Here is a 16,447-nt window from a genome sequence, read left to right on the forward strand (position 1 = left end):
AGCACGGCCATGCCAAGGGTCTAAGGGGCAGACACTCTTTTGGGAGCCCAAGAAGGGGGAGGAATTTTTCTCAGGCCCACGCTTATCACAAACACTTGACTGAGACCTGTCCCCTGGAATCCCCCGTCGCTAGCTACTGGGAGAGATCACCGAGGCGGGGACACACAGGTTTCCCCACCCTTCCCCCAATATGGTCGGGCGGGGCGTGAAATAAGAGAGACAAGTACTAGTGGGACCGAGGCCTGGGAACCCGGAAAATAAAGGCCGGGCAGTGGGAGAACGGCAGGAAAGATCCATAAGACTTGAAGAAGCCCGCCCCGCGCTTCCCCACGCAGCGCTCTGGCTGGGCGGTCGTCCCTGTGAGAAGTTCTGATTGGACGTTCGAGTCCTGCGCCCTGATTGGCCGCGTGGGCGAGGCGGAGGAGAGCCGTGCGCAGCGGCGTGTGGGGTCGTGTGCAGACCCGCGTGTGGCGCAGGCAAGGACTCTCCTGGAAATAAACAGCCGGTACGTTGTGATCCTCTTACTTCGGCCCGCGCTTCAGTCTCCGCCGCTGTTGGCCGGCCTCAGACGCCGAAGGTGAGGACCGGGAATGGGGGCTGGGGATGGGAACCGCCCTGCGGGCCCTGGTCTGAGGCGGACGAAGAGAGCAGGGAGCGGTGAGGCGGCGATGGCGGCCGCACTTTGGCCTTTTCCGCTGTGCTGCGTCAGGCGGGAAAGTCCGCTACCATCGCGGCCTCAGGGTCGGGTTTCCGGCCTCCTGCAGTCAGGCGACCCTCGCGTCCTCTTTTTCGTGCTGGGTAGCTGGGCCCCCATGCGTCGTGGCCTCTCCCAGGGCCAAGGCCACACTCCGGGACATAGCTTTCCAGCAAATGAGGCCTTGGCGCGTGCGCCCTTGGTACTGAGGCTCTGAGACTTCGAAGGACTCGGAATACGGGGTGGAGGGGCGTTTTGGCGGGAACTTATTTAAAGGAGGCCATGTGGTGGGGAGAAGCCCTGGGTACGGATGCGGGGCGAGCAGGGGATGGGGTTGGGTACTTAATGCGGGCCATGTGCTGGGATAGTGGGCCTGGCGGGCCATGTCCTGAAGGTTCCGATGGGCTTAAAAGGGGGTCCTTCAAAAAGTTTTTGCCTTTAGAGTGGTGGGACACCCTCTGAAGGGTCTGAGAGTTCTTGGAAATAATACTTTCCATACGTGACAGCTTCCCGATTTTTGAATTTTTATCGTCATTCAAGTCTTAAGTTATATTTGTCTTACATTGCAATTTGAAAGGGACAGCTAGGGCCCACGTTCCATGAACCAACACTATTTAAATAAGTTAGAGGGGACTTTGTAAAAAATCCTGTTAATCGGGGAAAAAAAACATGAATTTGTCAAGTCTCCAAAATCATGACATAATTCATTAGATTAATTAAACAAATACTAACAATCTAAAAATGAGACATGATGGTTAATTAGCCAGCCTCCGTCTAGATTTTCCAAATGTGAAAACTTACTGTAGAAAGGCATCGTTGCCCACATTTGGGTTTGTGTCTTAATTTTGTTATAGGTAAGCATTTTGCATGTTGCCACATGTTTACCATATCTCCTCAGACACGGGGCACTGCCAAGGAAGTGACATCTGGTCTTTGGGGGTCTTAGAAATAGAAAACATCGCTTATTGTGACTTTAGATAATGTGTAAAAGTCTGGTTTCGTTTTTGTTTCTTATGAGGTGAAAGACGATTCGTTTATATCACCTTACTGCAAATTTCAAGTTTTTAAAAATAGATTTTGTTTCCTATTGTATGACCCAGTTTTAGAGAGAAAGATAACCATAACCAGTTAATTTCTGCATCACTGAGAATCTTAGATGAATTAACAGCTTTGTTTCTCTTTTGTCTAAGCACCAGAACTTGCAGGTTAGAATTTGAGGGTTTTAAAAGAAATGAAATGAAGTTCCTACCTCTTAGGCTTTTATTTCTCCCCCTGCAAGTGCCACATATATGCATTCTCTTTTTAGCTTGTTGAGCCTTATTCTTGTCTATAAGAAGCTCTCTGTGTGCTGGAATATAAAGGGAATAATTTATTAGATTCCCATGAGATGGACAAAGAAATTTTTTTTCAAATTGCAACTCTTGGCAACAGAGAATTAAAAAGCTAACAGGCTAACAGTATACGTTTGTGTACCTATGTACTGTATGTCACATTAGAAAACTTCGGTAAGTTTTTCTTGGCAACCAAAGGTCCACATTTTTCATATTGATAACAAGTGGGGTGATGTGTTTTTTGTTTGTTATTATTTGAGGAGTGATGTTTCAAACAAATAAGCAGTCTATTATATTTTGAGCCAAATCAGTGGAAGACCAAGGGTCAAGTATTACACCAGCCTTTGAACATCTGGAACAGGCAGAATGTTATGTTTTTAAAGGTATTATAAATGGGTTTTGTGGCATGGTTTTATGACTATTTGGATTCTTTTTATCTTTTAAAATCTAATAAAAATATGTGATATATACATGGGGAGGTACCAAATCAGTGCTTACAAGCAGTAGAGCCACAGTTCAACTCAGGCAGACCTCATTTTATTGTACTTCACTTTATCACAGCAGATCTTGTGTTTTTTACAAATTGAAGGCTGGACCCTCTACCAGCAAAAAGACTAAAACACTTTACTGTGGTGGTCGGAACCAAGCCCACAATATCTTGACTTGTGCCTGTAATTGGGGAAAATTGGTGTGTTGGCTAGGCACTTGACCACAAGAGAAATTTTGCTCTTTTATATTTTTCCCTGCAGGAGTAAGAGTTGTTTTTGTGTTGTGCTTTTTATTGTTGTGTGGGGTTTTTTTGCTTTTGTTTGGGGGTTTGTTTGTTAATTTTAGAATTTTGGCTTCTTTCCTCTCCCTAGCCTCCTGACAGTAAGTGGAGAGCCAGGAGACTGATGCCAAGTCATTCTCGCCTGCTGTCTGGAGAACGCTCTTTTCGTACTGTCCTCACTTAATAGAACTCCTATTCTGACAGTGTCAGAGGCTGTGACAGTAAGGGCATGCTATTGAGAGAGTCTAGTGAAACTGCACCATTTTCATCTTGTGTGTAAAAAGTTGCTGGAATAATAAAATGAGAGCTTGTGGCCACCAAAATTTAAATTGTAAGCTAATTGGTTCTATTAATCAGGAGTATGAGAGTATAGTACAGTGATTACCTAGAGTGGTTCTATAATTACAAATGAGGGCATTAACTAGTGAAATCAGGTGCCAGTCTGGGTCTACAGTAGCACTCTCAATTTATGTCTTGAAGAAAGTTAAGAAGACAATCTTGGCTTAAAATTCAGGAAAGTTGTGTGATAGCATACTGTGAATAAATTTATTTCTGGCTGTGGAATTTTAAATAATAGAGTTTTAAAATATGTGAAATATAAAACATAACATTTTGCACTAAAATTCAGATTAACATGTGCTTCGTACAATTATTTGCTATATAGTATTTTTGAAGTAGGGAGTGAATTGGTATACTCTTCTGATAATAGCATTTTCCTGTACTTTTATCACTTAGCCCTAACAAAAGCCTCTACAGAGGATTGTTGAAATCCTGACTTTAGAACTTTGTAATTATATTGCTGTGGGCAAGTCACGTGGTCTCAGATCTCCAGTTTCTTTATGAGTAAAATGGGAGCAAGATTATATAATTTGCAGAGTTGTAAGGAATATAGATATGTTGATTAACCCTTGACTCAGTAGATATTTAGCTATTCATTAAAACCCTTCAGGAGTAACCAGGACAAGCAGAAATGTATGTAAATAATAACCAAGGTCATGCAGTAAATGCAGGAACCAGGATAAGAACATAGAATTGCTCCCAGTATTGTAGACTGTTCCATTATTCTGGCCGGAGTGCAGGTAATACATAATGTAATCTCCTTGCAGTCTCTCAGTTTTTGTTAAAGGTCTGAAGTGTTTCAGCATTCTTGTTAGAACAGGGAACTGATTTATTAGAGCAAGCATGAAAATTAGTGCTTTCATGGGGGCAAAAGCTCCACTATGGTCTAAATGCAGTTAGGCCAACAATGGTATGAGTCAGGGATAACCCAGACTTTGGTGAAAATAACTAGATAGAGTAAATGTGAATATATATACAGCTGTCTTAGGAAAATTATATTTAAAAAAATAAAGCTAGCTAGATCCCCATTACAGTAGTCCCTCTATATCACAGCCTCACTGTATCGCGGGATTTTTAAAAATATATTTAATTATTGCGGGATTTTGCAGTACTGTATATGTATGTTATGTAGATTTAAGAGTGTAGAATATGTTTAAGAACATAAGTAGTATTTATAAAAGTGTGGAAAAGGTTAATAAGGGAGTGGGAAAGGTTCATAAGGGACTGGGAACGGTTTATAAGTGTGTGGGGTTTATAAAATCTTATATATAAATACTAAAATAAATGTAAGGTTCCTACTTTGTGGATTTTCACCTATCCCGGGGGTGGGTGGGTTCTAGAACATAATACTGTGAGGGAATACTGTATACTTTGTGTGTGTCCCCCCCCCCCGCCCCCGCTCCCCCCCACACCACTTCTGCTACGTATTCTAAGTGTATTTATTTGTGGGGTGACTGTTCTTTTATTCATTGGAATTCATTGTTAGTCTTGGCCATGTACTGTTAAGATTTAAGTAGTTTACTGCCTTTGTTCTTAATATTAAAAATGTACAATTACTGACATTAGTGAAGATAAATTGATATAATCATTTGTGTTTTGGTACCAATTCCAGGATTTAAACCTTAAAACCCAGATGAGTGCAAAATCTGTAAAATAGACCTCTTAGTTTATAATACATGGCCCCTCACAGTGAATCAATCTTTTCAAGTGATATTTTGACTGCGTTTAAAACAGCTGCTGCCTGGTTGCCCTGTGCTCTCATTATATCTTTAGGTATAGCTTGTGTCGTGATAATTTAATGCAAATCGAAATGGAAACAGATAATATGATTTTTTGAAAATGTGAAGTTATTTAGAATTCAACTGTTTTTCTTCTCTTTATTCAGGAAGTAGACTTTGTGAAATGGGAAACTTGAGTGTAGAGTTAGCCCACTTAAGCCTGCTATGGAGACAGTAGAATGAGTTCTGTCTACTTTTAAGCAGTCTAACTTAATTGGGGAAGAGTGGAAAGATTAAGCTGAGGGAATAAGCCCTTGCAGTTTTTAAAATTGAGGATCTATTAAGCACACTGCACTGGGCAACAATTATCCTCATCACAGATAGTTTTATCATCTTCCTTTTCCAGATAAGGAGAGGTGGGGGTGTCTGAGGTAACACAGTAAGTAAATCCTTAAGCTGGGTCAGATGTTTAACTCAGAATTACCTAGGGTCCCAAAGCCTTACTGTTTAAGGATAAATGGGTGTGGATACTGCAGTGACTTTCAGCAGCAAAAGGAAGAAAATATATGCTCTTTTGCCTAGCAACAGTGAAAATACAGTATTTTGCCTTTTAGTGTATACTGTATTTGTGTTTTATAGCATTCTGTAAAATATTACTGAGGTTCGTTGTGAATTCTTGAAATAAAAGGAAGAGCAGGGGGCGGGGCAGCAAGTTAGGGGTCCTTGCTTGGCTGCTGACTTAGTAAGCTGGAGTGAAAATTTGTTACATAGGGGCATTTTATTGGGTAATATTAAATATCCTTGAGTTTGGAGTGATTGTAGTCTATCCTTAATCAGTACCTAATTGAAAATATATTGTTTTGTACACTGATGTGCTGCAAGAATTTCTAAAATCTGCAATACCTGTTTATTTAGTCAGGGGTACTGACGTCTTTTCCTTTAGATTTGTCAAATAAAAAAATGATAACAGCTAACACAGTAGCCATCCTGTATGAATGAATAAAAATTACACTTATTTTTTGTCAGATTGGCTAAAAACATATTTTTTGGTGTGCTGCAGGTTTTTAGTAAATAGTTTGTGTGCCTTGAGATGAAAAAGGTTGAAAATTACTGCTTTAAATTAATGGTGCAGTGACTTTCATGCTAGCAAGAATTTAGGTATTTTACTGTCAGTACTTGATTAGATTGGATTGGGTCTGTAAAAGAAACACAATTTGTTTTCATTCAGGAAATGACTATTAGGCCTCCCCTCCCCCAAAAGCAGTTAAAATAGAACTACATAACTACTAAAAGGATATCATGTGATAATTCAAAGAGGAATCACTTGGTCTCTGCTCTCAAGGAATGTGATAAAAGGCAAGCATAATAGTGCCATAAGATAAATATTAACAAAGTGTCCTGCGTCTTAATAGGAAGGAAAGTTCTAGCCTGGGAGATGTCAGATTCTTTTATAAGAGTTGGCATTTGAGTTGGCCCTTGAAGGTTGGAAAAGGTTGTGGCAGGTGGAGGGAGCAGAGGCAGGACAGTGCAGCAAAATTCTAGCCAAGAGCAGTTGTAGGCCTTGAGGATCAGCATCCTTAAGTCTCACCTCTGTCTTACCTTACTGCCTATAGTTTTCCTAAGGAATAGCATGAAATTCTCTGAAGACCTTTTTTTTGGCTAAATACATTTGTATATGACTATATTGGGGTGGGGACCTCCCTCCTAGGATAAGTAGCATGCCTCTGAAACAGTGAGAATCTGTTGGTTAAATGTTTCGACAGAGATGACTCTATCCCAAGATAGTCAGTGAAAATGTAGACCAGCTGATTGGCTGTGGTTGGGCCAAAGAGGGAGGAGGCAGATTGTATACACATCTGAGCCCCCTGGGATATGCCCCACTGATGATGGATTCTGGAATATTATTGAAGTTAATATTTCTGTTCCCTTTAAGATTTAGTGGGGCTTTTAAAACCTTAATTTACTCCAGTTAACAAATTTATGTCAGATCAAAATTTGTTGATGTCAAAACAAAACCGAAACTAGTTTCAGTTCATAAAATTCTACTTTTGCCACTGAACTGTGTGTCTTTTGCAGAATAATTAATTGCAGTCTAAATAGAGACATACTGTTTTCTCTAAATTTGTAGTTCATGCAGAAATCACATTTTAACCAACTTTTAAATAGGAATCAGGGTAGGAAGAAGTAGAGTTTTATGTTTAATCTAAGTGTTATTTTAGCTAATCGTTTTCTTTCTAAAATTCTACTTTTTCTGTCATTTCTTTTTACTCTATTCACTTTCGATCTGGGTCCAAAGAATGGAGAAAAAATGTTCATGAAAAATTTATACATAGGTTAAGTCAGTTCTTGAGTCGCTGAATTTTTTTAAACTAGTATTTCTGTGCTGAAAGTAAACCCAAAGTTTTAACTGCAGACTTTATTTCACTGATAAACATCTGATGATTCATTGTAACATTTTCTTTGTACTTTACTATTATGAAATAAGAGATTCTTTTAAAGCAGTAGTCTGAAGGGGAGATTGCCTGAACTATCGTTTGTTTGTTTTTTAGCTTAAATGTATGTTGAATATTGGATTGTCATATTTTCTAAAAGATAGCATCTTCTTTAAATATTAAATTTTAAAATACTCAGGACTTTTCAAATTGCCCGGATTACCTTATATTAAGGAAGTGCAAAGAACTCATTGAGGGCAATAGTTAAATGTGCTCAAATAGGTCTGATTATGAACTGGAAAAGATGCAAAATGAAGAAAATGGAAACGAGGGAAGGATGAGGTGCTGTAATCAGCTTTTATATGTGATTATTTTATGTGCCATTCATTTTTTTCATCTTAGGTGGAAACCAGCACTTCATTGTAAGAAAGCAAATTAATCTCAAGGTTTGCAAAAATACATTTTTAATCTTCCCTGGCTGGTTTCTTCTGACAAGAAATTTGCATTATCTATCTGAAACCACTAACTACAAGTATCCCATACAGGTGTTACCTTTGGTTTGTTTTTTTTGTTTGTTTGTTTTGTTTTTGTTGTTTTAATATGTTTATATGACAAGTGGCAAGAGTGGTTGAAAGATTCCTCTGAGAGTTTATCCTGAGTCTGATTGCAGAGTTAGGATAAGTAGATAATTGAAATTTAAAAAAATATTAGATAATGGAAGCTTTTGAAATTCAACTTTAGCTTAATTTCAGTCCCTAGATTCCTCTACAACTTTATAACCATTATGTACTGTGTATTGACTTAAAGGTGCTGTGGTTTGATTGGGTGATTCCACTATCCAGTCATTCTTAATTGAGACTATATGTTTTGCTAGATCATTGTGCTTGTGCTTGGCTTCGAAGGGGGTATTTTGGTAAAAATGCCCTGACGAGTATATGGCTCAGTTGGTTGGGTGTCATACTGCAAAATGAAAAGTTGCTGGTTCAGTGTCCAGTCAGGGCACATACCTGGGTTGCAGGTTTGGTCCCTTGTCGGAGCACATGCAGGAGGCAACTGATTGATGTTTCTCATATCTATGTTTCTTTCCTTCTCTTTCTCCCTCCCTTCCCATGTCTCTAAAAAAATAATAAATATAGAAAACAAAAGCAAAAAGAAAAATTGTACTGCTCTGGCCCGTGTGGTCCAGTTGGCTGGAGCATTGTTCCGTAACCAAAGGATTGTGGGTTTGATTCCTGGTCCAGGTGCATGCAGGAGGTGACAGGTTGTTGTTTTTCTTTCTCCCTTCTCTCAAAGCAATGAATTGTTTACAACTGGAATTAAGCGATTCCAGTTTGGCAATGTAAAGGTTACATTATTTTTAGCTAGTTCCTTTTTTAAAAGCCACTTTACTAGGAGTTTGTCCTGCAAATTCCATTTCCATTCCGATCCAGGAATAGCCTGTTTATTTTTAGATTGTTACATAAAAGTATAAAATCCATTTGCTTTGGTAGTTTGCTTTCATTTGGAAACAATATCCAATAAAGGAGTCTATTAAATTCTGAGTAGCTTTGTTTTAAATGTAACATTATAGAACAATTTGAAAATAAAATAAAAAAATACAAATGGTTCCAGTGCTTTAGGTGATATTTGTACATTGGTGTATCTCTATTGTTTTTCTAATATTTTTTACTGTACCCTTTATAGGTAAAATTTATAGATTGCATTTCTATTAATATATCTGCTCTGAAGACTCAAATCAGCAAACGAGCTATAGTATAACTAGGCACTGTGTTAGGTGCTATGGTTATGGATAGAAATTATTTTTCACCTAACCCTTACAGAATCCATACTACAGCTCCATTGGTTTGGTTTGGTTTATTCCAATTTTCCAACCAGTAAATTACTTCCAGTTGCCCAAAATAAAGTTTACTGTCTTATAACCATGAAAAATGTTTTCACTTTTAATATATTTCATATTAGGTGCATAATGCCTAAGCATGTAGTTGTGTGATTATTTTTCTAACCAATATATTTGCTGGCTCCCTCCCCCACCTGCCCCCAAATAATTAATTATACAAAAACACAGTAAAAGGTGAATAAAAGTTAAAAGTAATTTCAAGTGACTAAATGTTGTTATTTTTAATATTTCAAAGATCTTAACTGCAGCCATGAGCAGCAATGAGTGCTTCAAGTGTGGACGATCTGGCCACTGGGCCCGGGAATGCCCTACTGGTGGAGGTCGTGGTCGTGGAATGAGAAGCCGTGGCAGAGGTGGTTTTACCTCTGATAGAGGTATTTTTGTCAAATAAAAAATTTTGAAGTACTTGAATATTCATTAGTATCAAGACTGGTCTAATTAGCCAAATCATTTTTGTTTCTGCCCAAAATAGGTTTCCAGTTTGTTTCCTCGTCTCTTCCAGACATCTGTTACCGCTGTGGTGAGTCTGGTCATCTTGCCAAGGATTGTGATCTTCAGGAGGATGGTAAGTATTTAACACTTCTCATGTCCTTCTAGAACTTGGTGAGGTGAGCATGCACATAGCATTGGAAAATATTTTCCACCCTTGAGATTTCACATTGTACGGTTTAAAACATAGCAACATTTTGTAAAGATTTTATAGTCTTGGTCTGCTTCTTTTTCTTACTGTTGAAGCCTGCTATAACTGCGGTAGAGGTGGCCACATTGCCAAGGACTGCAAGGAGCCTAAGAGAGAGCGAGAGCAGTGCTGCTACAATTGTGGCAAACCAGGTCATCTGGCCCGTGACTGTGACCATGCAGATGAACAGAAGTGCTATTCTTGCGGAGAATTTGGACATATTCAAAAAGACTGCACCAAAGTGAAGTGCTATAGGTAAGTTAGAATGTTGTTACAGGAATGCTCATTGTAGAGATTCTTTTAGAGATGAATTAGCTATAAATGGAAAGACTTTGTGGATCAGTACATTCAGTGGAAGTTGGCTGTTACCAGATGAGATGGATTTTTGGCATTCATAACCAGCAGCCTATCTGTACATTAGTCAGTATTCTGTCATGATAGCTTATGGCTTATGGCAACTGGACAGCTTACACAACTTTGGAATTGTTGATGTTTTAAAAATAAAAATGTTATAGTTTTGACATCTATATACCTCTGAGGTCTTAGAGTTTACTTTGAATAAAGATATAACATCATGGCCCTGAATGGTATAGCTCAATGGGTTGGGTATTGTTCTGCAAACCAAAAGGTTGCCATTTTGATTCCAGATCAGGGCACATGCCTGGGTTGTGGGCCAGGTCCCCGATTGGGGGGCGGGGGGAGGGCGCATGAGAGGCATTTCTCTCCCTCCTTTTATCCCTCTCTTTCTCTCTAAAAGTAAATAAAATCCTTTTTTTTTTTTTTTTAAATATATCTTGGCCTGTATTTTAGTTTATACATTCTGGTAAGAATTTTAATTTATAGCTTTGCCACACAAATTCAGTAGCTTTGTTATCTAATTCCTTTTTGCCTTTAGGTTAGGGTTTAATGATAAGACTTACTGTCATTGCTTTTTGTTCTACAATGACTGTTGCTTTAGTACAGTTTTACATTTTCTGAGCACCATTATGAAAACTTTTCATCTTTTTTAGGTGTGGTGAAACTGGTCATGTAGCCATCAACTGCAGCAAGACAAGTGAAGTCAACTGTTACCGCTGTGGTGAATCAGGGCACCTTGCACGGGAATGCACAATTGAGGCCACAGCTTAATTATTTTCCTTTGTCGCCCCTCCTTTTTCTGATTGATGGTTGTATTATTTTCTCTGGATCCTCTTCACTGGCCAAAGGTTGGCAGATAGAGGCTACTCCCAGGCCAGTGAGCTTTACTTGCCATGTAAAAGGAGGAAAGGGGTGGAAAAAAATCGATTTTCTGCATTTAACTACAAAAAAAAGTTTATGTTTAGTTTGGTAGAGGTGTTATGTATAATGCTTTGTTAAAGAACCCCCTTTTCATGCCACTGGTGAATAGGGATTGATGAATGGGAAGAGTTAAATCAGACCAGTAAGCCCGTCTGGGTTTCTTGAATATGTTCCCATGTAGAAGGTAAAAACCAATTCTGGAAGTGACTGTGAGCTTCCATAAATAACTTTAATTTTAGTATAATGATGGCCTTGGATTGTCTGACCTCAGTAGCTGTTAAATAACATCAACTAACATCTGTATCAGGCCCTACATAGATCATACAGTTGAGTGGGAGTAAACAAAATAGATAAATATGCTTGTTAATGTCTCTGCGAGGAAAATTGGGATAAAAGCCTAAACAGAAACAACTTAGCATTGCTACTGGATATGCAGATGGTGATGGCAAAGGTTTAGAACACGTTTCTTGCAGAGACAGAATCTAAAACCCTGAGTAAACATCTATGCTCAGAGTAAGCAAAATTTGGAGCTGTTCAGGAATTGCAGAGAGATACATTTTCACAGAAATCAAGATGTTATTTTTGTATACTATATCACTTAAGACAACTGTGTTTAATTTGATGTAATCAGTTTTAAAAGTCATGGAAAAAGCAACTGAAGTCCTAGAGTATAGAAATGTAATTTTAAACTATCCAATAAAACTGGAGGAGGAAGGGGAGTTTGACTAAAGTTCTTTTTGTTTCGAACTTTCACTGATGTATATAGTGCAAAATGCCATATTAAAGAGGGGAATGTGGAGTACTGAAAGTTAACAGTTTGGACTCTTCTTTTTGTATTAACTCAGTCATGTCTTCAGTAATGAAAAATACCTATTTTAAGGAAGGTTTATTTACTTCAGTGTCAGTTTTGCAGGGATATAGAAAATTTAATTTTATTTCTATTTTATTGTAACAATGCCCTTTAGTTCTATGTGCATGCTGAACAGTTATAATACCATTACTGTGTTTTAGCAATTTGTGTTTTTCCTCAGCTTTCCAAGGATCTGAATTGTTGGCCTCCTTGTTTTTTTCTAGGATCTGATCTAGAGTTGAGATGGACCTTAGAAATCATCTAATTTAATGCATTCAATTTATAGATGAGTTACTCGAAGTTTAATTTGCCTGAAGAAGGTACAACTACCTAAAGCTTATTAGAACCTCGAGTGTCCTTCCCACCCTATGCTTTCTGTTCTTCTATTGTCCCCTGACTAAACTGTATACAGTTAGTGGCATGTTTCCTCGACTTCTTTTTTTCTGTTCACAATGCCATGTGATTTTTTAGTGTATTGTGAATTTTTCATCCTTCAAGTAGAGTGGTTAATTTGTGATGGTATATCACTAGTGTTAAGATATTGGTGTATCAGCTGTGCTGTGCCAGTTCCAACTTTGTCAAATTAATAGTTCAAATCAGACAAAGAAGTCATAGTAGGTTTATTACTTTTATGAATATAGGCATGCATGTTTCTTTTTCATTTTATATTTTTACTCAGCAAACTATCTCATGTTAACTAAGCACTTTAAATATGTTGATAATCTTGATTTCTGCAACAGTGTGAGATAGCATAACGGAAGACCTATTTTCAAAGGCATCACTGTTAAATGTAATATTCAGGGTTGGGGTGGTGGTGTGTGCACATGGGGTTATTTTCCCTCAAGGTTTCTGGCCTCAAGTAGAAAAACAAAACATAGCAAATGCTTTGCTCCACACCATTGTTTGGGTGGCATTTGTAAGTACTTAGTAGCCTTTTGTTTTGATATCCTTTGCTACACATAATTAAGAATCCATTTATTCACAGCTGACTACAAGTGTTCCTTGATAAGAGCATTTGTATTGATCTTAGTTACTGAGTAAGCACAACATGAAGATGTGTTTTGCAGGGAAATGAACCTAATTGCTAGGAACCAATGGTTAAGAAACCCAGTTCTGAACTTGGAAGTAAATTCTTCCAGGAGATACGGGCTATAAAGATACCAATGTCCCGTTTCTCTTATTTCTGCTGAGATTCCCATCCCTGTAAGCTAAATAAAAGATCAAGGATTTTTCTTGTAACATGCATTGAGTTTTTGAAGAAAACAGCAGTTTTCATGAGTGTCCTATATTTACTGATTTTTTTTTTTTCCTCTTCAGGTGTCATTTAGTTTGTTTATATCCTCTGTGTTTCCTGGTCTAGAGGCTTGATTATTGTGTTTAGCTTGCATTTGCTCTTTGCAATATTTTTAAAGTGTTAATAAACTTGTTACACGAAAGGAAGGTAGAACGTGATTCTGGTTTAGCAAAACCATGTCACACTGAGAGTTATATAGTGCACTTCCATGGTTTTGAAGTTCTTTATTGAATATAACTAAAAAAAAAAAAGGAAAGTTGGTTTTCTTAATAGGAAGTCACATTTCTGTTGAAGTTGTAGGGGGGTAGAAATCTTCCACAGTGAACATTTATATATAGTGCCTTGAAAGATTTTGCCTTGGAAGATTGTGGCTGTTGCACTTGAGTTATTTTGATTGTTTTAAATGTGTTAAATTATTCATGGTACATACTGTCCTTAACATGTAGTAAGTCTAGGGTCAGGACACCAGATTCTTGGTTTTCTAATCATGGCAGAGTATGAGATATTTTCCTCTGGAAAGTGAGCAGAAAGCTTATTTAATATCAATATGCTAATGGATAATTCCATCTAATCTCTTTTTAAAGAATATTCATAAGTTTTAAAAAGTTGTATGTCTGAGGCTAAAGGCACACCGTGACCTGACCAGTTAGGAATTTATGATCAGATCACCCTGTAAATTACTTTCTATAGAACCCCTTTTTTTATCCACAGTTCCCCCTTGTGGTCAAATCAATTGAAAAGGATGCATCAATGACCAGGCTTTTGGTTGGATAGTGTCACCTGACAGTGATAAGAAGGTTTGTTCCTAGGAAGCCTCAATATCGATGTCAGAACCATGGGATCTGAGTTGAAGCTGAATTTTCCCAAAATAGGAAAGGTAGATAAATGGAAGGCAATCAGGTCTTACAGCCTTCATTGCGATAAAAACCACTCTGAATTGTTTCTGTCCTATGACCTCTTTTGCCTTCTGGGTTTTTTTGTGTGTTTTTATTTTCTGTATTTGGCATCTAGTATTGCATTTATATAAGCTGTGATGAGTACTAACAGTTAATATATGTTCAGTAATCAGTTGGACTATATAGAAAAACCCAAAGAACAAGTGTAACTATTACAGCTGATACTATGTAATATATAGTATTATATAATTATATATTGTTATATACATAACTATATAATGATACGTAATTATATAATTAGCAGACAGATAAAGCAAACAGTAGATTCTGGGTTCAGTATCAATCCATAAGTATACACACCTTGTTGATGTCTTGCGATTATACAGTCTACCTCTGGTATCTGACTTCATATCCATAGACAGGCAGATGTCCATTTGTGGTTAGGTGCCTGAGAAAGTCCCTTAAAGTGAGGTTGGAGACTGTCTTATATGTTCTTCCCCAAAAGCAAAATCTCCAGCTGTCAGTCAATGATATTTAAAGTCTTTGTCTCCTGTGAGCTTGCTGTAAAAGGAAGCTGTTAACCAACTTCTTAAAGTGACTTTGTCAGACTTTGTCAATAATGTAAGTAGTCTCCTTTCAGCAGTGCCAACTCATAAGTTCCTGTATCTGAATCTAGCTTAAGTGCACTGTGATGCAAAAAAAAGAAAAAAGAAAAAAGTAGGGACCCTGGGGAGCATGGAAAAACCAGGTAGCCATCTTGGGTTTCCCATAGCCCTATTTAATTTACAACCATTGTTTACCCATATATACCCTATAGGTTTTCATCACTTATTCTACAATTCTTCCTATGCAATTTCAAATTTTCAGGTGTCTGAAGTTTTATGGAGGGAAGAAAGATCTGAGTCAGGAGCCTCCCCCTCCCCTGCCTCAGTTCTTGTCTCGCTGCAAGAGATGAATTCAAGCTCTCCATCACGTATTGTGGAAATGAGATAGCAAGTTTATTGATGAAACACGAACACAAAGCTGCAAGCAGGCACCCAGCTAGTCTAAGTGCCCCATGTATAGAGGGAAAAAAATAAGTTATATACATTTGAGGCTTCAGGTTGGTACTTAGCTCAACTAAGTATGCTGACTATTGGGGTTCAGGGGTTATATACTTTAATCAGTTTCTAGATATCCCCTCATTTTTTCCTTTGGAAATGATGTATAGCTATAAAGGCTTTCTTATTCAGTTAGTAAAGGCTCTTTGACTTAGTGAAATTGTTACAGAGGCTCCCTTTCCCAGCATAGGCCCCCCCCTCCCCCTGCTTGTGCAGTTCCCACTTGTGATGTTCAGAACCACGGGGTAATCTTAGTAAGCCCCTTTCTTAGCACAGTCAAGGACTCCCCTTCTGCACTGTTTTTGCTTGTGATGCCTGGAACACCTGGCAGTCTTTATCAAACCGAGCTCAGGACTGCTGCATTAATTGGTGAGACAGGTCTTTCTTTTGCTTTTAGCCTCCTGTATTATTAACAACTTTGTTAGATTGTAATGGCGAGGGCCCTGCCTTTATTTCCCCTCTGGCCACTCATTCCTAGCTGCAACCTAACAGGAACCTTCTGAAACACAGTTATTTCTACATATTTTGAGATTTTAACCTTTGAAACCTTAATGTGTAATGAAAACTAAAAAGTAATCAATTGGCATTCTTGATCTTGGACATTTTATAACACAGAAATACCATAGTCATAAAAAGTTGGTTATTAAATATAAACCTGTTTTTGTAAAACCCAGGCAAAATAAAGTCATATCTGTTTTTACTTAAACCAAAAACTTAAGCTAGCTTTTATTTACTAAGGATTAATCTTTGATCGTGTGAACTTGAAAAGCATTTGAGTTACTTTCTATATTTCTGAGAATTTTAGAGTAGTCAATTCTTACAAGTGTTTACCTTTAAAAATTTTAACAATACTATCTGGAGGTAGAAAGTTATTTCACAGTTACAACATAGGTATATAGATACTTGCAGACACATACCTTTTAGCTGTGAGAAACTATACGTTGGATTCAGATTTTGCCATGGAGACATTTATGATTTATATCTGTCCTTGACCTGTCAGGTTGCAAAATGACTTCCCCTCTTAAAATAAGACCAGACATTTTTAACAGCTCAAAGAATTGGGGTTGACACCTAAATGACATCATAGGTTGGCAATATTGATCTAATCCTCTTCAGAGCCTTGAGAGACCAATTAAATGTTTTCTATTCATTATGCCTATTTTATAGTTG

General features: G+C 37.9%; 1 protein-coding gene across 3 annotated transcripts; it reads left to right on the plus strand.

Moving 5' to 3' along the window:
• Nucleotides 1-423: 423 nt before the first annotated feature.
• On the plus strand, nucleotides 424-11,950 carry CNBP (CCHC-type zinc finger nucleic acid binding protein). 3 transcript variants are annotated; one of them, XM_090285945.1, is made up of 5 exons: nucleotides 424-577; nucleotides 9,416-9,554; nucleotides 9,653-9,745; nucleotides 9,916-10,114; nucleotides 10,870-11,950. In XM_090285945.1, exons 2-5 carry the CDS (start codon nucleotides 9,431-9,433, stop codon nucleotides 10,985-10,987), a joined length of 534 nt encoding a protein of 177 aa, XP_090142071.1. In that variant the 5' UTR covers nucleotides 424-577; nucleotides 9,416-9,430; the 3' UTR covers nucleotides 10,988-11,950. The 3 variants fall into 3 exon arrangements, with proteins under 3 accessions (XP_090142071.1, XP_090142069.1, XP_090142070.1); XM_090285943.1 differs by having other exon boundaries at nucleotides 448-505; XM_090285944.1 differs by having other exon boundaries at nucleotides 517-577; nucleotides 9,416-9,533.
• Nucleotides 11,951-16,447: the final 4,497 nt, after the last annotated feature.

Source organism: Furipterus horrens, unplaced genomic scaffold (genome assembly GCF_987537825.1).
Source record: "Furipterus horrens unplaced genomic scaffold, mFurHor1.1.pri manual_scaffold_8, whole genome shotgun sequence".
In the NCBI taxonomy this organism is placed as follows: Eukaryota; Metazoa; Chordata; class Mammalia; order Chiroptera; family Furipteridae; genus Furipterus; species Furipterus horrens.

Excerpts from the sequence above, each read along its gene's own strand:
- CNBP (XM_090285945.1), top strand. The coding sequence starts at position 9,431 with ATGAGCAGCAATGAGTGCTTCAAGTGTGGACGATCTGGCCACTGGGCC. Across the intron at positions 9,555-9,652 it reads TGGTTTTACCTCTGATAGAG|GTTTCCAGTTTGTTTCCTCG; the intron begins GTATTTTTGTCA and ends TGCCCAAAATAG. Across the intron at positions 9,746-9,915 it reads TTGTGATCTTCAGGAGGATG|CCTGCTATAACTGCGGTAGA; the intron begins GTAAGTATTTAA and ends TTACTGTTGAAG.